At 41.7% G+C, this 27,007-nt stretch overlaps 1 protein-coding gene and 1 long non-coding RNA gene across 5 annotated transcripts in view; one reads left to right on the top strand and one right to left on the bottom strand.

The window, feature by feature from the left end:
• Nucleotides 1-4,209, bottom strand: part of EPHA7 (EPH receptor A7) — a 307,010-nt gene extending 302,801 nt beyond the window's left edge. For 2 of the 4 annotated variants that reach the window (XM_075340120.1, XM_075340121.1), the window contains exon 1: nt 3,925-4,209. In XM_075340120.1, coding sequence (XP_075196235.1) covers nt 3,925-4,009 — 85 coding nt within the window. In that variant the 5' untranslated portion in view covers nt 4,010-4,209. The remainder of the gene's footprint in view (nt 1-3,924) is intronic. The other 2 variants (XM_075340118.1, XM_075340119.1) reach the window with 1 other exon arrangement.
• LOC142296471 (uncharacterized) lies at nt 4,126-12,951 on the top strand. Its single transcript, XR_012751638.1, has 4 exons — nt 4,126-4,307; nt 10,814-10,871; nt 11,199-11,298; nt 12,346-12,951. It is a non-coding gene; the product is annotated as an uncharacterized LOC142296471 (long non-coding RNA).
• Nucleotides 12,952-27,007: the final 14,056 nt, after the last annotated feature.

Here is a 27,007-nt window from a genome sequence, read left to right as displayed (position 1 = left end):
AGGTCTGCCTGCCTCTTTAAGACATTATCCCGTCTGCTGAACTTTTTTTTCTAGAATTTGACTATGGTATTATAAATTATATAGGAAGGATTAGCGCAGTCCAACTGCTGCCTGCCAATGAACTGACCTTTCCAACCCATAAAATATGTATTGTGTAGCTGGGCGCAGACTGCTGAACCTAAGGATGTGTGTCAGCATTACCCCACAGCGCACACTTCTACATCACTTACTGGGTGTAATGCTTCTACAATCAGACGTGTGGATTCAAGCAGAAGGACAAGAAATGGAGATGTTTGCCTGCAAGCGCTGGAGACTGATCTTTCTGCACAGACCCCTATTCCCAGGACTATTGCTAGAAAGCTGCTCCAGGAAAGGCAGCAGCCTCTGCTTATCTTGTGCCCTGCTTGGCTGGATCACTCACTGCTGACACGGGCTGTGATCTGCAGAATGCATCCATAGCCAGCTACAGTACCATCCTGGGAGACTGGCACTACTGTGCTGCCCAACACTAAGGAAGGTGCCCGATATCTGCCCCTCCGGGCGGTCACTAGTGCACATACATGGATTACTTTTATTACAAACCATCAATCGCAGAACTTAATCTATTTTATATTGGAGGATGTATTATTACATGGCCCATACTATTTTAGAACATTGTACGTATTATTCGTATTATTACACAGCCCATGCCATTTTAGAACGCTGCAAATATTATATGTGTTATTAGATGGTCCATACTATTTTAGAACATTGCACGTATTATTACGTGGCCATACTATTTTAGAACGCTACACATAGAATGGGCCTTGTAATAATACATATAGTATATACAGCATTATATAAAAAAAATATATAATTTATATATTAGTGTATGGGCCATGTAATAATACATATAATATTTTATAAAGCTGCAGGTATTACATGCCCCATATTGTAATACATATATACAGGTATTATAAAATAGTATGGTCCATGTAATAATATACGGTATATACCAGTAATGTGTACAGCTTTATAGAATAGTATGTAATAATATAATATTTACAGCTTTATAAACTATATGTATGGGTTATTACATGGTCCATACTATTTTAGAACATTGCACGTATTATTACATGGCCCATGCCATTTTAGAACGCTGCACATAGTATGGGCCAAAATATATATATATCATATACAGCATAAAATTATATTACATGCCATATACCATTTTATATCGTTGCATATGTATACTTATTATTACATGGCCCATTCCATTTTAGAACACTACACATGTATTATTTGCGTGCTCCATACTATTTTATGTCACTGCACATATTCTACGTATTATTATATGGCCCACACTTCTATAACTCCTCACATACTCCACACCATTTTAGAATGCTGAATATACTATATACATTACTACATGGCCCATACTATTTTATAAAGCTGCACGTTCAATAGGCATTAATCACATTGTCCATAGTATTCTAGAACACGGCACACATCACAAGCCCCATCGTATTTTATAACACTGCATTCATTATTCCATACTGTATATCTCGGCACAGGACGCAGTGTCCTGACATAAGGTGATGATGAGGGGGGATGACACATGAAGTTGTACTTTAGGCAGGGTGCTGTGTGGTCACTATGCTCCTTCTACAGGCGCCAGCTGGAACTTTCCCTCCAAACAGGCACAAAAGCTACAGTATGGGAAATATGCACACGGGCACCGCTCTGTTCATCAGTACGGCATTATTACTGTTACACTGTCATTAATGAAGACTCTAATGCAGCCATAGCCCCACATCCAAGTAAGCGGCAGCAGCCACACATACACTACCCCATGCCCATCCACAACACCCGTGTGCAGCAGCAGCCTCACACAGCCCATTACACCACCTGTACAGGTGACTGCAGGCCACGAGCCCCCCGACTATGGAGGGTGGGAAAGGGGCACGGGACGTACTGCCCCAGGGGCAGGCTGGGAAAAGATAAAGTATCAAAAAGAGTGACACCACAATATTCGGGTTATCTGCACTTTGTGTGACATCACATATTACACGAGTAATACTCCTGACATAGTGGTAATAGATCACTCCACAGTAATGTACAGCAGCCAGGGACAGATACCACCCAGGTAATAATACTACCCACACTAGTGACAGGAACATCACACAGTATTAGTGCCCAGGTGTAATAGACACATCACAGCATTGGGGTCTACATAACAACCCATCATGCATACTGGGAGACTATACCCCCACTGGTGTGATCGGAGAGATATATAGTGACATCCCACACTGAAACACAGGTAGTAATAATGTCACACATAGGTCAATAAGCACAAAAATACATTAGATGGATATCTTCACCATTTTCTGCATTGACCTATGCGCACTATTGCTTATGTGTGATATTACAAAAACAGTAACAAAAAAAAAAATAAAATTATATATATATATATATATATATATATATATATATATATATATATATATATATATAAAATACATACATACATACATACACACACACACACACATACACATCTGCACTAGTTGTCCGCACGTATGGCATACATACATCACACAGTATAAGTACTCAGGTATGTGGCATACGATATGTGTCCAGTGCCCAGGTGGATGGCAAACAGCAGTACCCAGGCACGCAGTAGTAGTGCCCAAGTAAGTGGCACACACTGTTAGTGCCCACACTGCCCAGGTGGGGGGTACACACACCATTAGCGCCCAAAAGTGGGGGCACACAGCTACAGTACCTAGGCACACAGTATTAGTATCGGGGTAGGTGGCACACACTTAGTGCCCAGTGTATGGGACACTATTAATGCACATAATACTAGTGTCCAGGTGTATAGCACACACTATGAGTGCTCAGGTGGGTGGCACAAAGCAGCAGTACCAATGCACACAATATTAGTGTCCATGTGTGTGGCAAATAGCGGCAGTACCCAGGCACACTATTAGTAGCCATGTAGGTGGCACAAACTATTAGTGCCCAGGTGGGTGGCACAGCAGCAGTACCCAGGCATATACTAATACTGCCCAGGTGGGTGGCACACAGCAGCAGTACTCAGGTGGGGGGGGGGCACACACACTACTATTACCCAGGTGGGGGGGGGGGGCACACACACTACTATTACCCAGGTGGGGGGGGGGCACACACACTACTATTACCCAGGTGGGGGGGGGGGCACACACACTACTATTACCCAGGTGGGGGGGGGGGGCACACACACTACTATTACCCAGGTGGGGGGGGGGGCACACACACTACTATTACCCAGGTGGGGGGGGGGCACACACACTACTATTACCCAGGTGGGGGGGGGGCACACACACTACTATTACCCAGGTGGGGGGGGGGGGCACACACACTACTATTACCCAGGTGGGGGGGGGGCACACACTTATTGCCCAGGTGGGGGGGCACACACTATTATTGCCCAGGTGGGGGGGGCACACACTATTATTGCCCAGGTAGGGGGGGGGGCACACACTATTATTGCCCAGGTAGGGGGGGGGCACACACTATTATTGCCCAGGTAGGGGGGGGGGCACACACTATTATTACCCAGGTGTGGGGGGGGGGCACACACTATTATTACCCAGGTGTGGGGGGGGGCACACACTATTATTACCCAGGTGTGGGGGGGGCACGCAGCAGCAGTTCCCAGGTGGGGGGCACACAGCAGCAGTAGCACGCACGAGCGGTGCCCAGTGCTGGAGCAGGCGCCCGGGGCACGGAGCAGCTCCCGGTGTGATGACGGCGCTGCCTCCGGGGACTGCCCTATACTTAGCTCTCTGCTTCTTGCCATGACGTGCGCAGAGTTTCTCCACAACCAAGAAAACTTCTCTCCCGTCTCCTGTGATGTCGCCCATCAGCAGCGCGCATGAGGAAACTTTGTGGCGCTCTTACCTTCCTTGGCAGTCTGCGTGTGCCCGGTGTGTGCCAACAGGAGCCAGCTGAGGAATAATGTAATCCAGCGGACACGGGGGGACATGGTGCGCGGAGGGGCCGGTCACTGCTCTGCTGGAGTTAGCGCCGTGTGCAGCCGCCGTCACTCTCAGGTGCTGTTGGCGGAGTACCGGCGTGCAGAATACATTCCTGTGCACGGAGGGATGCGCCTGCTCCAGCGAGGGCACTGCTCCACAGAGCTGCACTGCCAGCCTCTGACTGCCGGCTACAGCGGGAGCCGAGCGGGTTAAAGGAGCTGGGAGGACGTCAGTGTCATGTGACCCGTGTGGGCGGAGTCTGAGCGGCCTGTGATCCTGAGTGCTCAGAGAGATGCGAGTAAACAGGTACAGCGTGGACGGGAGATGCTCCGTGTACACTGTGCGGTATATATACTCTGTGCGGTACTGTGCGGTATATATACTCTGTGCGGTACTGTGCGGTATATATACTCTGTGCGATATATTATATGCATTATATACTGTGCTGTATATATACACTATGCAATATATATACACTGTGCGGTACTTTGCGATATATATACTCTGTGCGATATATTATATACATGATATACTGTGCTGTATATATACACTATGCAATATATATACACTGTGTTACAGGAGGTCAGGGGGCCACATCCACTTCCAGAGCAGGTGGGATTGTGCAATATGATGAGCTCTTGGGCTGCAGAGGGCCCATATACTGTACTTGCACAGGGGCCGTCTCCTGACTGTGTCCTCCAGAGCTGTGCGATATATATATACACTGTGTGCTATCTATACACTGTGCAGTAATTGTATACCGTGCTACACATGTCTACTATGCAATATGTATACATACTTTGGTACGTGTGCGATTATTATACACTGCAGTAATTATATACTGTGCTCCACATATGCAATATACCATATTAGAGACACTGTGCCATATCTACATTGTGTAGTACATGTGCAATATAATAGACACTGCTGTACTGTGGTGTATATGTACACTGCGATATGTATACACAGTGCGGTACGTGTGCTATTATTACAGTGCTATATGTACGTTGTGTGATTATTATACAGTGTGATACATGTGTGCTATATATACACTCGGCGATACATTTGTGCTACATATACACTGCGTTACATGTGTGCTATATATACACTGCGTTACATGTGTGCTATATATACACTGCGTTACATGTGTGCTATATATACAGTGTGTTACATGTGTGCTATATATACACTGCATTACATGTGTGCTATATATACAGTGTGTTACATGTGTGCTATATATACACTGCATTACATGTGTGCTATATATACAGTGCATTACATGTGTGCTATATATACACTCGGCAATACATGTGTGCTATATATACAGTGCGTTACATGTGTGCTATATATACAGTGTGTTACATGTGTGCTATATATACACTGCGTTACATGTGTGCTATATATACAGTGTGTTACATGTGTGCTATATATACACTGCGTTACATGTGTGCTATATATACAGTGTGTTACATGTGTGCTATATATACACTGCATTACATGTGTGCTATATATACAGTGTGTTACATGTGTGCTATATATACAGTGCATTACATGTGTGCTATATATACACTCGGCAATACATGTGTGCTATATATACAGTGTGTTACATGTGTGCTATATATACACTGCGTTACATGTGTGCTATATATACAGTGTGTTACATGTGTGCTATATATACACTCGGCGATACATTTGTGCTACATATACACTGCGTTACATGTGTGCTATATATACACTGCGTTACATGTGTGCTATATATACACTGCGTTACATGTGTGCTATATATACAGTGTGTTACATGTGTGCTATATATACACTGCATTACATGTGTGCTATATATACAGTGTGTTACATGTGTGCTATATATACACTGCATTACATGTGTGCTATATATACAGTGCATTACATGTGTGCTATATATACACTCGGCAATACATGTGTGCTATATATACAGTGCGTTACATGTGTGCTATATATACAGTGTGTTACATGTGTGCTATATATACACTGCGTTACATGTGTGCTATATATACAGTGTGTTACATGTGTGCTATATATACACTGCGTTACATGTGTGCTATATATACAGTGTGTTACATGTGTGCTATATATACAGTGTGTTACATGTGTGCTATATATACACTGCGTTACATGTGTGCTATATATACAGTGTGTTACATGTGTGCTATATATACACTGCGTTACATGTGTGCTATATATACAGTGCGTTACATGTGTGCTATATATACAGTGTGTTACATGTGTGCTATATATACACTGCGTTACATGTGTGCTATATATACAGTGCGTTACATGTGTGCTATATATACAGTGTGTTACATGTGTGCTATATATACACTGCGTTACATGTGTGCTATATATACAGTGTGTTACATGTGTGCTATATATACACTGCGTTACATGTGTGCTATATATACAGTGTGTTACATGTGTGCTATATATACACTGCGTTACATGTGTGCTATATATACAGTGTGTTACATGTGTGCTATATATACACTGCGTTACATGTGTGCTATATATACAGTGTGTTACATGTGTGCTATATATACAGTGCATTACATGTGTGCTATATATACACTCGGCAATACATGTGTGCTATATATACAGTGTGTTACATGTGTGCTATATATACACTGCGTTACATGTGTGCTATATATACAGTGTGTTACATGTGTGCTATATATACACTCGGCAATACATGTGTGCTATATATACAGTGTGTTACATGCGTGCTATATATACACTCGGCAATACATGTGTGCTATATATACAGTGTGTTACATGTGTGCTATATATACACTGCGTTACATGTGTGCTATATATACACTGCGTTACATGTGTGCTATATATACAGTGTGTTACATGTGTGCTATATATATACACTGAATTACATGTGTGCTATATATACAGTGTGTTACATGTGTGCTATATATACACTCGGCAATACATGTGTGCTATATATACAGTGTGTTACATGTGTGCTATATATACACTGCGTTACATGTGTGCTATATATACACTGCGTTACATGTGTGCTATATATACAGTGTGTTACATGTGTGCTATATATACACTGCATTACATGTGTGCTATATATACAGTGCGTTACATGTGTGCAATATATACACTCGGCAATACATGTGTGCTATATATACAGTGCGTTACATGTGTGCAATATATACAGTGCGTTACATGTGTGCTATATATACACTCGGCGATACATGTGTGCTATATATACACTGTGCGATACATGTGTGCTATATATACACTCGGCGATACATGTGTGCTATATATACACTCGGCGATACATGTGTGCTATATATACACTGCGATACATGTGTGCTATATATACACTGTGCGATACATGTGTGCTATATATACACTGCGATACATGTGTGCTATATATACACTGTGCGATAGATGTGTGCTATATATACACTCGGCGATACATGTGTGCTATATATACACTGTGCGATAAATGTGTGCTATATATACACTGCGATACATGTGTGCTATATATACACTGTGCGATACATGTGTGCTATATATACACTGCGATACATGTGTGCTATATATACACTGTGCGATAGATGTGTGCTATATATACACTCGGCAATACATGTGTGCTATATATACAGTGTGTTACATGTGTGCTATATATACACTGCATTACATGTGTGCTATATATACAGTGTGTTACATGTGTGCTATATATACACTGCATTACATGTGTGCTATATATACAGTGCATTACATGTGTGCTATATATACACTCGGCAATACATGTGTGCTATATATACAGTGCGTTACATGTGTGCTATATATACAGTGTGTTACATGTGTGCTATATATACACTGCGTTACATGTGTGCTATATATACAGTGTGTTACATGTGTGCTATATATACACTGCGTTACATGTGTGCTATATATACAGTGTGTTACATGTGTGCTATATATACAGTGTGTTACATGTGTGCTATATATACACTGCGTTACATGTGTGCTATATATACAGTGTGTTACATGTGTGCTATATATACACTGCGTTACATGTGTGCTATATATACAGTGCGTTACATGTGTGCTATATATACAGTGTGTTACATGTGTGCTATATATACACTGCGTTACATGTGTGCTATATATACAGTGCGTTACATGTGTGCTATATATACAGTGTGTTACATGTGTGCTATATATACACTGCGTTACATGTGTGCTATATATACAGTGTGTTACATGTGTGCTATATATACACTGCGTTACATGTGTGCTATATATACAGTGTGTTACATGTGTGCTATATATACACTGCGTTACATGTGTGCTATATATACAGTGTGTTACATGTGTGCTATATATACACTGCGTTACATGTGTGCTATATATACAGTGTGTTACATGTGTGCTATATATACAGTGCATTACATGTGTGCTATATATACACTCGGCAATACATGTGTGCTATATATACAGTGTGTTACATGTGTGCTATATATACACTGCGTTACATGTGTGCTATATATACAGTGTGTTACATGTGTGCTATATATACACTCGGCAATACATGTGTGCTATATATACAGTGTGTTACATGCGTGCTATATATACACTCGGCAATACATGTGTGCTATATATACAGTGTGTTACATGTGTGCTATATATACACTGCGTTACATGTGTGCTATATATACACTGCGTTACATGTGTGCTATATATACAGTGTGTTACATGTGTGCTATATATATACACTGAATTACATGTGTGCTATATATACAGTGTGTTACATGTGTGCTATATATACACTCGGCAATACATGTGTGCTATATATACAGTGTGTTACATGTGTGCTATATATACACTGCGTTACATGTGTGCTATATATACACTGCGTTACATGTGTGCTATATATACAGTGTGTTACATGTGTGCTATATATACACTGCATTACATGTGTGCTATATATACAGTGCGTTACATGTGTGCAATATATACACTCGGCAATACATGTGTGCTATATATACAGTGCGTTACATGTGTGCAATATATACAGTGCGTTACATGTGTGCTATATATACACTCGGCGATACATGTGTGCTATATATACACTGTGCGATACATGTGTGCTATATATACACTCGGCGATACATGTGTGCTATATATACACTCGGCGATACATGTGTGCTATATATACACTGCGATACATGTGTGCTATATATACACTGTGCGATACATGTGTGCTATATATACACTGCGATACATGTGTGCTATATATACACTGTGCGATAGATGTGTGCTATATATACACTCGGCGATACATGTGTGCTATATATACACTGTGCGATAAATGTGTGCTATATATACACTGTACGATACATGTGTGCTATACGTACACTCGGCGATACATGTGTGCTATATAAACACTGTGCGATACATGTGTGCTATATATACACTCGGCGATACATGTGTGCTATACGTACACTCGGAGATACATGTGTGCTATATATACACTCGGCGATACATGTGTGCTATATATACACTCGGCGATACATGTGTGCTATATATACACTCGGCGATACATGTGTGCTATATATACACTCGGCGATACATGTGTGCTATATATACACTCGGCGATACATGTGTGCTATATATACACTGTGCGATAAATGTGTGCTATATATACACTGTGCGATACATGTGTGATATACGTACACTCAGCGATACATGTGTGCTATATATACACTCGGCGATACATGTGTGCTATATATACACTCGGCGATACATGTGTGCTATATATACACTGTGCGATAAATGTGTGCTATATATACACTGTACGATACATGTGTGCTATATATACACTGTGCGATACATGTGTGATATACGTACACTCAGCGATACATGTATGCTATGTATACACTCGGCGTTACATGTGTGCTATATATATACTCGGCGATACATGTGTGCTATATATACACTCGGCGATACATGTGTGCTATATATACACTCGGCGATACATGTGTGCTATATATACACTCGGCGATACATGTGTGCTATATATACACTGTGCGATACATGTGTGCAATATATACAGTGCGTTACATGTGTGCTATATATACACTCGGCGATACATGTGTGCTATATATACACTCGGCGATACATGTGTGCTATATATACACTCGGCGATACATGTGTGCTATATATACACTCGGCGATACATGTGTGCTATATATACACTGTGCGATACATGTGTGCTATATATACACTCGGCGATACATGTGTGCTATATATACACTCGGCGATACATGTGTGCTATATATACACTCGGCGATACATGTGTGCTATATATACACTCGGCGATACATGTGTGCTATATATACACTGTGCGATACATGTGTGCTATATATACACTCGGCGATACATGTGTGCTATACGTACACTCGACGATACATGTGTGCTATATATACACTGCGATACATGTGTGCTATATATACACTGTGCGATAAATGTGTGCTATATATACACTGCGATACATGTGTGCTATATATACACTGTGCGATAAATGTGTGCTATATATACACTCGGCGATACATGTGTGCTATACGTACACTCGACGATACATGTGTGCTATATATACACTGCGATACATGTGTGCTATATATACACTGTGCGATACATGTGTGCTATATATACACTGCTATACATGTGTGCTATATATACACTAGGCGATAAATGTGTGCTATATATGCACTGTGCCATATGTTCATCACCTTCTCATCTGCTTTCAGGACGGCTCTGTGGCTCACTCCGCTGTAAGAAGATCTGGACTTTGTAAAATTCTCACTGGTTAGTCTGGATGTTTTCTAGTATATTCAGTCCCATGTAAAATATGTTCCGTGTGACCTTAGAAGCTTTATGGTGGATTGTCAATATGTTCTGTGTAATTATAGAAGCATTCTCTTGTGTGCAGTCCCATGTAAAAATGTTTGTGATCTTAGGAGCTTTCTGATGTGTGCAGTCCCATGTAAATAATTTATCTGTGATCCTGTAAGCTTTCTGGTCTGTGTAATCCTATATAAAATATGTTCTCTGTCATTCTCGAAGCTTCGTAGTGTGCACAGCCCCATGTAAAATATGTTCTGTGTCGTTTTAGATGTTTCTCTGTCTCTGCAGCCCCGTGTAAAATATGTTCCGTGTGTTCTCTGGGATTCTGGAAGATGCCTGGTTTGTGCAGTCCTATGTAAAACACAGTTAACCTCAGGAGCTTCATGATGTAAGTAATCCAGTGTGAAAGCACGTTCCGCAGGATTTACTTATTGCTGAATGTCCAAAGTTCTCGGCACTTGGCGTGGGAAAAGCATTTTTGTACAATCTTGGAAGATTTCTTTACATGCAGTCCCATGGAACAGCTTACACTTTGGCTTTAGAATATATGACGTATTTAAAGAATGTTCTGCGAGATCTTGAATAAGTCTGCAGTCCTATGTAAATGTTCTATGTGTTGTGTCCTGAACAATCTCATGTGTGCAGTCCCATGCAAACCATGCTCTATCGATCCTGAGAACTGAGTGTAGAGCATTATGAAGAAGAGTGTCCTGTAGAATACTAAAACCTTCTGGTATGTTAAATGTTTTCTATGAGAGTTTGGACACTTTCTGATGAGAGCAGTCCTATGTAAAATTTTCTTTGGTAGGATTCCAGACGTTTTCTTTTTTCTTTTCTTTTCCCAATCTTCTTGCTGTTGCAGCTTTCTGTTGTACGGTCCCATGTAAATGTGTGTTCTCTTTGCCTTTACAAGATTTCTAGTTTGTGCAGTCCTATGTAAAAAACACACATTTTCCAAGCTCTTGGTTTCTGCAGCCCTATTCAAAAGTGTCCCAAAACATCATCAATGTCTAAAAAGTGTATTTTATTATTTCTTTTTTTTTTTAAGATTTCCAGAATCCCAATTTTTGGTTTCTACAACAAATGCGTTTTTAGACTAATCTCGGATTTGCCTACATAACCCCCGTTTAACCCTTTCCTCCACCCCGCCATATATTTGCAGCACAGAGCCATACTTATAGGGCACGGTGATGCCGGAGCACAGGAGTGTGCCCATTGTTATACCAGCAGGAGGGCAACGTTTGCTTTTACATCCAGACCATTTGACCCTTTGATTGCTGCAGCATAATATAAACTAGCCCCAGAATTAATCCCTCCGTAGGGATGAAAGAGATGGCTCTGCAATCTAAGTGTAAGTCATTTGAGCTGCTTCACATCAAAAGTAGAACTGGGGGGAAAAAAGCTAAAAAAACAATCTCTTTTTTCACCTGGACAGGGAAAGCGTCTCGCCCAATGCAAAGATGGTCATTAATGAAGAAATAAAAACCGCGGGAGCTGAGCCATCCTACAGAGGCAGCGCACTGTCCTCACGGTCACCGAGAAGAGGCGAGCGCACAAGAAGGATCAGAAGGCTCGTCCAAATCCGTAACAAGCTGGCTGACATGATACCCCTCATTGAAGATATTTCTTGCCTCGTGGAGATAGAGGCCAGACTTAATGAGCTTTTAGAAAAGGTCTCCTCCATGGTACCTGTAAGGGGTTGTTTACGAGGGGGTGGCCATCTCCAAAATCAAAAGTCAATCCACTTGTCAAAAGGAAGCGTTGCAAACCAAAGCGGCCAACAAACAAGCTGACCGTGCATTGTGTACAGCTGAGGTGCTTCACTTGTAAGGATGGATCAGACTGATATCGAGAGTTAGAGGTACTTCGCACATAGCGAGATCGCTGCTGAGTGACGGTTTTTGTGACGTACCAGGGATCTAATTAGCGATCTCGCTGTGTGTGACACTAAGCAGTGACCTGGCCCCTGCTGTGAAATCGCTGATCGTTACACACTGTTCTGGTTCATTTTTTGCTCATTGGTCTCCTGCTGTGCAGCACACATCGGCGTGTTTGACGGCGGGAGACCAATGAGCAACGACTCTGTGTAAGCAGTGTACGCTGGTAACCAGGGTAAATATCAGGTAACTAAGCAAAGCGCTTTGTTTGGTTATCCGATATTTACCCTGGTCACCAGCGTACACTGCTTAGCGCTGGCTCCCTGCACACATAACCAGGGTAAATATCGGGTAACTAAGCAAAGCGCTTTGCTTAGTAACCTGATGTGTACCCTGGCTACGTGTGCAGGGAGCCAGCGCTAAGCTGTGTACGCTGGTAACCAGGGTAAATATCGGGTAATCAAGCAAAACGCTTTGCTTAGTTACCCGGTATTTACCCTTGTTACCAAACGCAGAGTGGCTGATGGCTGGTCACTGGTGAGATCTGATTGACAGCTCACAAGCGACCATGTAGCGACGCACCAGCGATCCTGACCAGGTCATATTGTGGTCAGTCGGAATCACTGGTACGTCGTTTAGTGAGACGGTACCCTTAAGTGTAACTGTATGAGCAGTATACTACTCTGGAAGGCTTGGTAGATGCCCCAGGACATTGATTGACACCCTGCTCTGCAGCATATGTGTGCAGAGCAGCTGTCAATCAGTGTATCAGGGGGCATTATTACACTGTATAGTGAGTGGTGACTGTAACCACTCCCTCCACCTTCTCGATGACTGGAAGTAAGCAGCTGCAGGGAGAACATAACTTAAATTTTTTCTCTGAAGCTGCTTCAGTGACCCGGTTGCACAAGTCTTACATATATATATTAAAAACAAAAACAAAAAAACAAAAAAGTGAGCAGGAGTATGAGATGGTATACATGGAACTTGTGAGACCATGTTCACACTGGCCATGAGACAAAGAGGAACCAAGGGAAAAATTGTGAAAACATACCCTGCTGTAACTAAATAAAAGCATAGTGCATATAAACATAGGGTACTTAGTAAGCAATGTTTTTGATCAAAAAAAACATAAAGCCATCCCACCAACGCCAAGGTGTACCCAGTTGGGATAGTACCTACACTCTCTAATATTAAAACCTTACCATGGGTCTAAAATAGGCCTCAATGTGGCTAAGGGCTGAGAGCGACCGGGTCCCAACAGGACACACACAGTCAGGGGGATTCACAGAATGAAATGTCCAGCTCGCTGAGAAGGGGGCCACTCCCTGTTTGTACTGAATACAAAAAAAACTACAAAAAAGTGAGCCGGAGTATGAGATGGTATACATGGTACTTGTGAGACCATGTTCACACTGGCCATGAGACAAAGAGGAACCAAGGAAAAAATTGTGAAAAAATACCCTGCTGTAACTAAATAAAAGCATAGTGCATATAAACATAGGGTACTTAGTAAACACTGTTTTTGATCAAAAAAAGCATAAAGCTATCCCACCAAACGTCAAGGTGTACCCAGTTGGGATAGTACCTACACTCTCTAATATTAATACCTTACCATGGGTCTAAAATAGGCCTCAATGTGGCTAAGGGCTGAGAGCGACCGGGTCCCAACAGGACACACACAGTCAGGGGGATTCACAGAATGAAATGTCCAGCTCGCTGAGAAGGGGGCCACTCCCTGTTTGTACTGAATACAAAAAAACTACATAAATAATAAATATATATATTGCAGTTTAGTCTCATATCTGCAGGTGGTTTCTAGATGTGACCATTTCCAGTCATAAAGAAATATATCTAAAAACAGCTTAAATTGTTATAAAAGAAGGCATTCTCCCTTTACATGTCCTCTCCGCTACGGCTCTGGTGATTCCCAATCTTTTTATGTCCCTGCAGCCGATCACAGTATTTACATAGCGACATGGTACGTGATCAGCTAGGGGATGTAAAGAATGAGGGAGGACCGGAAAGAAATAAAGATCCTGGGGATCTGCAGATTGTCTATGATGTTATTTCACTTTATAAGAGTGGAGACTGTTTCCAATTTGATTTTTTTTTTATGGTTGGACAATTTGTTTAATTTTTGAACACTGAGAGCGGATGTAGATATAAGACTATTACCTGGGAAGGTGCACTGACCTGCTTAGCTATAGCTCCGCTGAGTACCTGTGCTTAGTTTGGACAGTCATCTTGTGCTGACAGACTCCTTTAAAGAGAATTACTACTGTATCTGAGAGCAGAATAATGCAGATCCCCTGATTCCAACAATGTGCTACTTACTGAGCTACTTGCTGTAGTTTTAATCAAATCATTTTATCAGCAGGAGATTATCACTAGAGGACTACTAAACCTGCTGCTATGTAGTCATATATTTATTGGTGCTCTATATATCTCTGCACCCACCACTGATTGGCAGCTTTCTGTCTACTCACAGTGTACACAGAAAGCTGTCAATCAGTGGTGTGGGCGGAGTTATACAGAGCTTGGCATTCAGAGGACTGGTAGGTCTGCAGTAGAGAAAACTGTGAATTTATCATCAAGCAGCCCAGTAAGTGACATATCACTGGAATCAGGGTCTCTGTCCCTACATCATGCAAATGAGATAAGGTGTAATATATTTTCCAGAAATAGCAGCACGCACCGTCCTGTGTGTGGAATTGGTGGAGGTAAATGAGGTTGACTGTAATACCAAACTCTCATTATCTAAGGTGGTGCAGCTCCTGGAATAAACCCACCCTTTTTTTCTCACACTGTACAACAACATATATTATAAGGTAACAGAAATGGTGACTTGTTCGCCCATCCAAATTGTGTTACTGGCTGAGTATGAGAGCCCTTTGTACATTGCCTGCGAGCGAGGTGATTGGAAATGTTTCCATACACCACTGCGCGAGCAGAAAGCTGCTACGTGATCGCTATATTACATAGTTGTGGCTTTTGTTGTGTTCTACCCCCCACCGATAACACTTCTGACATGTCTGTGAGCCGCGGAGCACTCCGGTGCAGACAGTGCCTGACTCCTGGGACCCAGACCATGGCTATTACATGGGTATGTATATATTATTTGTGTGTGATATACTAATGTTTAGAACATGTTCACTGCAGTCTCCGGATTCTTATTCTGTTCCTATAAATTATTTTTATGGTTATTTATTGTTTGCTCTTTGTCCTAATCCTTTGTCACTTTATCTAGCTTATATTGTAACAATAATTTTTATTGTTTTTCTAACATTATCATCTCAAGAACGACGACATTTCTCCCATTTCATTGTCATCTTTTGGCTATGTTCACATGCAGCATTTTTGCAGCTTTTTTATGCAAATTAAAAGCTGGGGGGGGTTTTATTATTTTTTTTTTTAGATAGCTCATACACATGCTTGGGTTTTTTTTCCTTTTTTTTTTCTTCGCTGAATTTGAGAACTGCAATGTTATTTAAATCTACGTGATGTCAATTATTTCAGCATTTTTGCAGGGTTTTTTTTCTCTCCCATAAAAAATGTGAAAGGGGAAAAAGCCACAAATGGGCATCCTTTTTGATGAATAAAACTAGCTTTATTGAACATGTACTGTAACAAGGCACACATATAATCCGCACTCAAAAACTCTTCAACATTTCAGAGAAAATGCGTTCTGGACAGGTTTTTACCTCCGGGCTGCAGTAAGACATGCTGTATCTGGACGTAGCTTTCAGCTTTGTTCCGACCATAAGTATTTGTTGAGTTTTTGATGCAGAATTTCTTCACTTGTTTTTGTATTTTTTTTAATGTGCGTTTTTGTCTCTTCGGTCTTTGTGTAATTTCCTCCCAGCAGCAGGGTTTAATGTGCAGGTGACGGGCAGGTTCAGAACGCTATTAACCTGCAGATTAACCCCATATCTGCAGGGTAATAGCATTTTGCCACATGGCAGTTTCCCTTTAATACAAGGCGTTCTTTAAGTGGTTCATCGTTATCAAATAATGATTTCTACATTGCACATCCATTGTCGGGTTTGACAGCAAATCTGCAGCATCCGTACTAAAATTTATATTTTGTTGTAGATTTGCTTTAAGATTTAACCTCGCGTAATGCAAATGGTGAAATCCGTCAAGAACATCTGCAGAGAACAATTGCTAGAGTTCACGGATTAAATTCATTCACTTTGCTGTGAGTTTTCTGCTTGGAAATCGAGACATGAAATGTAGCGTACATAAACATACCTTTAGAAATAAAACCTCCTAAGGGCTCGTTCAGATGAGTGTATGATACAATCCGGATGTCACACAAACGTAAAAATATGGTCACATGGATGATTATTCGCATGCTCGCCCAAAGCCGGCCTCAGTATCTATATTTGTGGGATTAGTACGTCTACTTTAAAAAAAAAACAACATATATAATTTATATATATATATTTATATATAAATATATCATATATGTATATATATATATATATATATATATATATATTTATATATATATTTATATATATATATATATATATATATATATATATATATATATATGTACAGTGCTGGCCAAAAGTATTGGCACCCCTGCAATTCTGTCAGATAATACTCAGTTTCTTCTTGAAAATGATTGCAATCACAAATTCTTTGGGATTCTTATCTTCATTTAATTTGTCTTCAATGAAAAAAAAAAAATTGTCATAAAGCCAAATTGGATATAATTCCACACCAAACATAAAAAAGGGGGTGGACAAAAGTATTGGCACTGTTTGAAAAATCATGTGATGCTTCTCTAATTTGTGTAATTAACAGCACCTGTAACTTACCTGTGGCACCTAACAGGTGTTGGCAATAACTAAATCACACTTGCAGCCAGTTGACAGGGATTAAAGTTGACTCAACCTCTGTCCTGTGTCCTTGTGTGTACCACATTGAGCATGGAGAAAAGAAAGAAGACCAAAGAACTGTCTGAGGACTTCAGAATCCAAATTGTGAGGAAGCATGAGCAAACTCAAGGCTACAAGTCCATCTCCAAAGACCTGAATGTTCATGTGTCTACGGTGCGCAGTGTCATCAAGAAGTTTAAAGCCCATGGCACTGTGGCTAACCTCCCTAGATGTGGAAGGAAAAGAAAAATTGACGAGAGATTTCAACGCAAGATTGTGCGGATGGTGGATAAAGAACCTCGACTAACATCCAAACAAGTTCAAGCTGCCTGCAGTCCGAGGGTACAACAGTGTAAACCCGTACTATCCGTCGGCGTCTGAATGGTAGGATACCCAGGAAGACCCCACTTCTTACCCCGCGGCATAAAAAAGCCAGGCTGGAGTTTGCCAAAACTTACCTGAGAAAGCCTAAAACGTTTTGGAAGAATGTTCTCTGGTCAGATGAGACAAAAGTAGAGCTTTTTGGGAAAAGCCATCAACATACAGTTTACAGAAAAAAAAAGAGGCATTCAAAGAAAAAAAACACGGTCCCTACAGTCAAACATGGCGGAGGTTCACTGATGTTTTGGGGTTGCTTTGCTGCCTGTGGCACTGGACTGCTTGACCGTGTGCATGACATTATGAAGTCTGAAGACTACCAACAAATTTTGCAGCATAATGTAGGGCCCAGTGTGAGAAAGCTGGGTCTTCCTCAGAGGTCATGGGACTTCCAGCAGGACAATGACCCAAAACACACTTCAAAAAGCACTAGAAAATGGTTTGAGAGAAAGCACTGGAGACTACTAAAGTGGCCAGCAATGAGTCCAGACCTGAATCTCATAGAACACCTGTGGAGAGATCTCAAAATGGCAGTTTGGAGAAGGCACCCTTCAAATCTCAGGGACCTGGAGCAGTTTGCCAAAGAAGAATGGTCTAAAATTCCAGCAGAGCATTGTAAGAAACTCATTGATGGTTACCGGAAGCGGTTGTTCGCAGTTATTTTGGCTAAAGGTTGTGCAACCAAGTATTAGGGTGCCAATACTTTTGTCTGGCCCATTTTTGGAGTTTTGTGTGAAATTAACAATGATTTGATTTTTGTTTCATTCTCTTTTGTGTTTTTTCATTGGAAGCAAAATAAATGAAGATAATAATACCAAACAATTTGTGATTGCAATCATTTTCAAGAAAAAACTGAGTATTATCTGACAAGATTGCAGGGGTGCCAATACTTTTGTCCAGCACTGTATATATATATATATATATATATATATATATATATATATATATATATATATATATATATATAATTTTTCTTTTTTTTTGTAAATGTAATTTTTATCAGTATATTCACATGTCACATCTCAAGAAGGCATTAATATCTATCTGCTGCATTTGTAAATCAAACAGAGACTCAAAAAAATTCCACCCCAAACATATCTAAAAAGCACTCCATGTAACCCCTGCCGGAGGTATAAATCCACCATGGGCAACATGGGACAGAAAGGCAAGAAAATGACTGTGTCATCAGGGAAGGAGAGCGCCTGCTGCACTCATACAGTCTGGAGTTCCTGTGCAGCGCCCCCTAGCTGTTGGTTTTCATAGAAGAGCTTAGAATCTGCACTAATGGCTGCAGCTGTCTTTAGTTTACCAACATTTTTCACTCATTTTGTACTTATTTAATGTTCTACTTAGTTTAAAAGACTAAAAACAGAATTGGAGTGAGATTTTCAGCATGGACCTTCTGTACAGGCCCAGATATATTCTTGGTCAGTTTGGTGGGACCCAAGTAGGAAACATTTGAGAAACCCTTCCATACAGTGTGCAGCCAGTTGCCTATATACTGTGTCCGCTGTGTGCGGGAAGCACCCCGTCAATTATCTCTCACCCCCTTGTCTCACTGTTTGGCCGGAGTATGTACATGTGGAATATACACAACATATTTCTATTCAAAGACATGAAGTAAGATCAGTAAAGTTCATGGGAACATGGCCAAACCAAGAGAGCATTATTATTTCTCCCAGGACACTTGTACAAGTGACTTAAGGCGCCGCTTACATTCATGAAAGCCCCAATTAATGAATGCATTGATTAATATATGCATGGGTAATGTGCGTGATTGACAGGAGCACAATATCAAGCGGGAAGGACATTGAGACTTCCCTGCAATACATAATGAAGTTTGGTGCGACCGCTCATTATTATCTCTGTCTACATTCCTGCAAAGTACAGCGATGAGAATGTGGTTACCATGTCACTCCGAGTGCTGGAGAAGTGGACACTGATCAATACTCTCCTGGCTAACGGAGCTCCAGGGATCTGCGCTTCTACACTCAGCCCAGTCCTTGCTTGCTATCATTTATTTTCCTGCATGATTATTTAGCTGAAGTCACAATGTGGACTGACTTTTTTTCATTAGTCTGCTGTATCTCTATATTGAAATAGAGTGTGGTCTGCAACTTGCAGCTCTCCAGACGTTTTATAAGTGCGAGGGCATAGTCTCTAATGTGAGAGAATCAGCCTGATTATGCTAACGACACTCGGCACTATTGCTGCTGCGAGTGTGATCTTAGTGTCACTCACTGTGCTCCAATTCTTTCGCATGCGAAAATCAGATCACTGGTGTAGAGAAGGAAATGAATCTCTCCATCTTCTCCGCTACCTGTCTCTGCGTATATCGGACTGCACTTGGTTGACGTCCAAGTTCAGTCCGATGTTTTCCACGCATCCACAAATTTGTATTGGTACATGTCATCCAATTATCGGATGCACTCGCAGCGCGCTACCATATTTTTTTCATGCCGAAATAAACATGAGGGAAAAAGTGCAAGTCTGCACTCTTCTATAGTATAACATTGAGCCGCTTGTGTGAGCAAACCCTAAAGCTAAGAACTTGTTTCCACAGATTTTTTTTGTAGGAGCTCTGAACTAAAGAGGTGGTCCACTACAAAGCATGGTGGCCATAGCGGTATAAAACTGAGACAGAAGGATTTTTCTAAATACCTTCTGTTGGCAATAGTGCCTGTGAGTGGCGCTATCGCTGTCTGCTCATCCCTATGACATGACCCCCGGCTGCAAGGACCTATGATGTTTGGGGATGTCACGTCAACTTCCGGAATTAAAAGTTGACTCAACATTACCGAGGTGGGACCCAGTCTCAGTGAGCGTCTGGGCTGTGGGTGGAGTTTACCGCCCCTCACAGCTCAGTATCGCTTGTTCTTGCAGCACTCTGCAGTGAAGGGGAGAACGTGCAAGATGATGGCCTGTGATGTGCGGTATAAGGCCAGGTGCCCACGGGGAAGGTGTCCTGTGGATACATCTGCAGGGCATTCCGCAGGAGCTCCCAGAAAACCGCAGCACAACTTTGTCTAAGTTGTGCTGCGTTTTTGGTGCGGAGGTCCTGCGGGCATTCTGCATTGAGGATACAGTACCATGGCTTGGGCACTGCATCCTCAATGCAGAACAAGTGCTGGAGTGATTGGAGAGTTCATACTTACCTGTATCGCACAGTAACTTGGTTTCCGGCCGGCTGCCGGACGAGCTCCGGCTGTCAGATGACCGGAGCTCAGGCGGTCACATGAACACAGCTCGTGCAGGCCCCGCCCACCTCTTGCAGCCCACTCCTAGCTCCGTCCCGCTCTTCTACACTGAAGGAAGAGTCTCCGGTGTCTTCAATCAAAGCAGGTAAGTAAATCCGTATGAATAATTGACATGCAGTTACATGCGGCTGCGGGAAATCTGCAGCATTTTCCACAGCCACACATACCGCAGCATTGATACAGCACTCCCCAAATCCCATAGGATAACATGGGGAGTGTCTGTACTTGCATAAACCTACAGATTTGCCTGGAAAATCCCAAAAATCTGCAGGTTTTCCGCGGCAAAATTTGCAGGTATTTTCTGCCTTGGGCACACAGCCTGAAGGGTACTTTACACACTGCAACATCGGTAGCGATCTCATTAGCGATGTGAAATTCTAGATAGCAAGTGCGATCTTTCGGGATCGCACATGCGTTAAATGACCTATGTGCGATCCCGAAAGATCGCACTTGCTATCTAGAATTTCACATCGCTAATGAGATCGCTAGCGATGTCGTATTGTGTAAAGTACCCTTAACTCCGCCCACAGCCCAGACATTCATGGAGACTGCGTCCCGCCTCAATAATGTGGTCAATTTCTAATTCTGGAAGTTGACGTGACATCAGAGGTCTTTACAGCCGTGGATCACGTGATGGGGATGAGCGAACAGTGATAGCGCCGCTCATAGGCACAATTGACAACAGAAGGTATTTAGATAAAGCCTTCTGTTTCAGCTGTATACCGCTGTGGCCACTATGCTTTGTAGTGGACCACCCCTTTAATAGACGGGCATATTTCCAGTCAGTGCACATGAGCAAATTACCACATGGACCTCAGCAGTCGGCACTATTCTGGTTCGTAATCTCAGGCATTTTTGTACCTGTTTTCAATGTGCAATGGTACACACAGCTACACACAGACCAAGACATATCCACAATTTGCAGAAGTGACTTTCGCAATGATTTCAATGTGGGAACCAATAATTCATCGGCTTTTGTTGACATTTATGTTGTGGTTTCCATTAAAACATTGGTATCTTTTACTTAAATGATACTACCAGCCAGGGGTCTGTTGGGTCCCTCCTGTTAAAAGAATACACGACCAAGAATTAGGTGTACACATGGCCTTAATGGTGTTTTTTTTTCTGTATCAGAAAACCCTTGTTCACTGGCTGCAGTTTGTTTTATAAAAAATGGTTATTTACTCACCGTCCCCTGGTCCAGCACTGAGTCTCCTCTGCTACCCTGGTGTCTGCTTTTGTGTTCAGCACAGACGTCATGTAGACAGAGCCACAGCCAATAATTGAACTCAGCAGCTCTGCTAAAGTTGACAGCTGAAGTCGCTCAGAGCCGCTGAGCTCGCTGATTGACTGCAGCATTGACGTCAGCGCTGCAGACAATAACAGGTGTTTGGAGCACTGGTAAACATACAGCTCTTGACTCGGGGAAGGTGAATAAAACCCCTTTAAAGCCCATTAGGTTGATGTAAATTGTACATTATTATTAATAATAACTAATGTGTATTTCTATAGCACCAACATATTCCACAGCACTTTACAAATCAGAGGGACATGTACAGACAGTATAAGGCATTATGACATAATACATAAGAAGTAATGGCCCTGCAATCTACGAGGAAATAGGGGAGATACGAAAAGTTGCTTGTATTGCAATGGGGGCATTCAAATAGCATTGCGTGAACCAGCCATGAGTCAGTATCTGTGTAAGTACAGATACCAAGGGGCCGATCCATCCAGACTCGCTTTGGTCTCATCACATTATACATTAAAGAGCACTAATATTTTTTTGCATGATGATTTCTTAAGTCTCTATAGGTAAAATCTAGATATTTGGTGGTCCATAATTCTGGCATTGCCTTATGTTGTCGTATGTTTCCTCTGTTTACAGCCGGGAGACATTGATGAATGAATCCACTCGTATTTTCACGATATGTACCGTAGATTCTTATTTATTACAGCCCTTGTTAAAATAATCATACATGTTTTTCTGTGTTTTGTTTCCTGTCTCAAAGTCAGCAGTTTATTTACAACTGATTGGGCGTTCTAAGAGCAGACTTGGTAACTAAATTCTAGCTGAAACTTTGGGCCACATATTCCATGACTACATTTTTAGCTTTTTTTTAGTTGAAAGGTCTTTCCTGCAATACTTTTACTCGGATATGTCACTTATGGATAGGTAGCTTCCAAAATACTTGGCCTCCAAACAGTCCTTAGAATAATCACTCAAGGATAGGTGGCTTCCAGATGCTCGGCTTCCAACCAATCCTCAGAATAACCATCACTGGGATATTCCATTACTTATGGAGAGGTGGCTACCAGGTGGTTGGCCTCCAACTAATCTTCAGAATAACCAACACTAGGATTTGTCATCACTTTCAGATAGGTGAGTTCCAGCTACTGGGCTTCCAACTAATCCTCAAAATAACCATCACTAGGATACTCCATCACGTATGGATAAGTGGCTAACATATGATAGGCCTCCAACCAACCCTCAGAATAACCATCACTGGGATATGCCATCACTTATGGATAGTTGACGTCTAGATGCTAGGCCTCCAACCAACCCTCATAATAACCATCACTGGTATATGCCATTACTTCTGGATAGAAGACTAAAGGCCACTTTACACGCTGCAATATCGGTATTGATATCGCTAGCGAGCATACCCGCCCCCGTCGGTTGTGCGTCATGGGCAAATCGCTGCCCGTGGCGCACAACATCGCTTACACCCATCACACAGACTTTTCTTCCCTGCGACGTCCCTGTGGCCGGCGAACCGCCTCCTTTCTAAGGGGGTGGTTCGTTCGGCGTCACAGTGACGTCACATAGCAGCCGTCCAATGGAAGCGGAGGGGCGGAGATGAGCAGGCGGAATATCCCGCCCACTTCCTTCCTTCCTCATTGCCGGCGGCCGCAGGCACAATGTAGTTCCTCGTTCCTGCGGTGTCACACATAGCGATGTGTGCTGCTGCAGGAACGACGAACAACCTGCGTCCTGCAACAGCAACGATATTCGGGAAAGGAACAACATATCAACGATAAGGTGAGTAATTTTGATCATTAACGATCGTTCCTGTGTTTCACACGCAACGACGTCGCTAATGAGGCTGGATGTGTGTCACGAATTCCGTGACCCCAACGACATCTCGTTAGCGATGTTGTTGGGTATAAAGCGGCCTTAACAGTTGTTGGACCTCCAACCAATCCTCAGAATAACCATCAGTATAATACTCCATCACTTATGAAAAGATGATGTCCAGATGCTGGGCGTCCAACAAATCCTCAGAATAACCAACATTAGGATATGCCATCACTTACAGATAGGTGACTTCTAGGTGCTAGGCTTTCATCCAATCCTCAGAATAACCATCACTGGAATATGCCATCATTTAAAGATAGGTAGCTGCTAGATGCTGGGTCTCCAACCAATACTTAGAATAACCATCACTAGGATATGCCATTGCTTACAGATTGTTGGCTTCCAAATATTGGGCCTCTAATGAGTCCTTATAACAACCATCATTGGGATGTGCCATCATTTACGGAAGGATTTCTAACACATGATGGGCCTCCAACCAATATTCAGAATAACCATCACTAGGATATATCATCACTTACGGATAGGTGCTTCAAGGTGCTGGGCCTCTAACTTCTCAGAATGAAAGAGTAGAATTGCTGCCTATTTATGGGACTGCTGTAGCTAGCAAAGTACATTGCTAGTCTATCTCCTGCAGTCCCATAGTCTAAGAACCGAGCAGTGGTTCTTATGCATGGCCATCATTTATTCAGAAGGCTACGTCTCAGGCAAATTGGGAATGGTGAGGTCTTAGCAGCGAAAGCCCCAGTGATCATCCAGTTGAGACAACCCCTTTAGACAATGTTCCCATGATAAGCTCTTGGTGAGTTTTTGATGTTGCAGAATTTTTTGCATCATTTTTGCTCTTAAGTAAATTAGGTTACTTGCATTTTTTTTTACTCTGTGATTTTTGTCTCTTTTTGGTATGCCCTGTGCTAAATAAAGTTAATAAAGTTTTTTATATTTTCTGGTATTTGGCTTTGACAACTTTATTGATACAGTCTTGTGAAGATTATATGTCTTTTTTGTGTGTTTCAGCAGTGGAAATGCACAAAAAAATGCAACACAAATTGACAAGTTGCTCATGCACTGCAGGCCAGTTTATGCTGTGTAAAGAGATAAACATGCTGGGCAGGAGATCTCTATAAAACCCATCCACTTTGCTGGAACTATAAGATGCTGCGTTTTTGATACAGCGAAAATACGCAGGGTCAAAATCTCATCGTAGGCACTTGTAAGTATTTTCACATGAATTGATTTTCAGGATTGCACCTCTTACCCTCCTCCTTTCGGGGGATGGTGCACATCCGGTACTTTTTCAGGGGGCTACCAAAAAACCTTATACACGTTTAAGACCCTGCACAATAAAGGGGACAAAAATGCCGCTGAACAGGTCATAAGCTGACACAACCTTGCTTCCTTAGTTCTCATGATCGATGAGCCCTCAAATTTGACATTTTCAGAATAGCCATATAGTGTCATCTACTATATATGACCGCCTCACATAGACTATAAGCTCCTTAAGGTTACAGTTATCTATCATATGTGATATATTCCAATGCAACTGAAATGATAGTAGATAAGACTTCTACAAATGAAGGCTTTAATAGCATCTACAGTAAATGCAGAGAGATCACATTATTAATGGATATTGCTTAGATTTCAATCAATAATTACATATTTCAGTGCTTTTAATTGCAACATGATATTATGCATTTACTCTCAGGGCAATGCTAAGGGTTAATGAGAGAAAATGGATTCTCAAAATCTTCTGATGCTTCCTGTAGAAGCATCTTTGATCTCCAGATAGTCACTTGGCAGACGTCTGTAATGTATAACTAGTTTATTATGTACCTTAATGCTTAGCTTGGCATCTATTACTGCAGGTGTAAGGGAAGGCACATAATGGAGATCACTTTAAATACTGTTGAAATAAGAAAATGCTACATGTAGAAAAGAGAAAAACACTGGTAGTACCATAATACGCAAATGGCCATTATTTAGGAGGTCCGTGATTTTTGGAAAGTTAACCTTACCTTTGAAATCCTGAATAGATCTAGAGGTGAGAAAATCTACTCTAAAGTAATATATTCACTGTGAATTTCTCAAAGAAAAATAGATTCCAACAGGGATTCAATTTGTGCAAATCCAGAAAAAGAGGGAAAAAATACAATTTAGTCACCTCTCATTGGCCCACCCTATACATGCCCTTCCATTGGCACTTCCCAATGTGAGCAGTGATACACATCAATGAAGTGTTTCCTAATGGTTCATTGATGGGCACGGTGCCCAGTTGACCACATGGGGTGCATTCAGCAGTGACATCTTCTGGAAGACTGGAGGGGGTTGGAAAAGGAAGATCCACTGATTGAGGAGTGGTAGTGGTGGGACAGATATGGGGGGCCAATGAGAGGTAAGTAGAAGTTTAGTATTTTAACCACTTCACAACAGATTCAATCTATCAAATTTATTCTTTGAGAATAGAATTTCTACCAGTGAATGGAGCAAATTCTTGCTCCAGAGAATGTCGGCCAGGTCCATGGCTTCTCAGCAGTGCCCACGCTATGTTATATATGATTTATTTTTATATGGAGATGCTTTTTATCGTCAAGTATAGAGA

The sequence above is a fragment of the Anomaloglossus baeobatrachus genome, chromosome 3, assembly GCF_048569485.1.
Source record: "Anomaloglossus baeobatrachus isolate aAnoBae1 chromosome 3, aAnoBae1.hap1, whole genome shotgun sequence".
Lineage (NCBI taxonomy): Eukaryota > Metazoa > Chordata > Amphibia > Anura > Aromobatidae > Anomaloglossus > Anomaloglossus baeobatrachus.
This window is presented reverse-complemented; position numbering and strand designations above follow the sequence as displayed.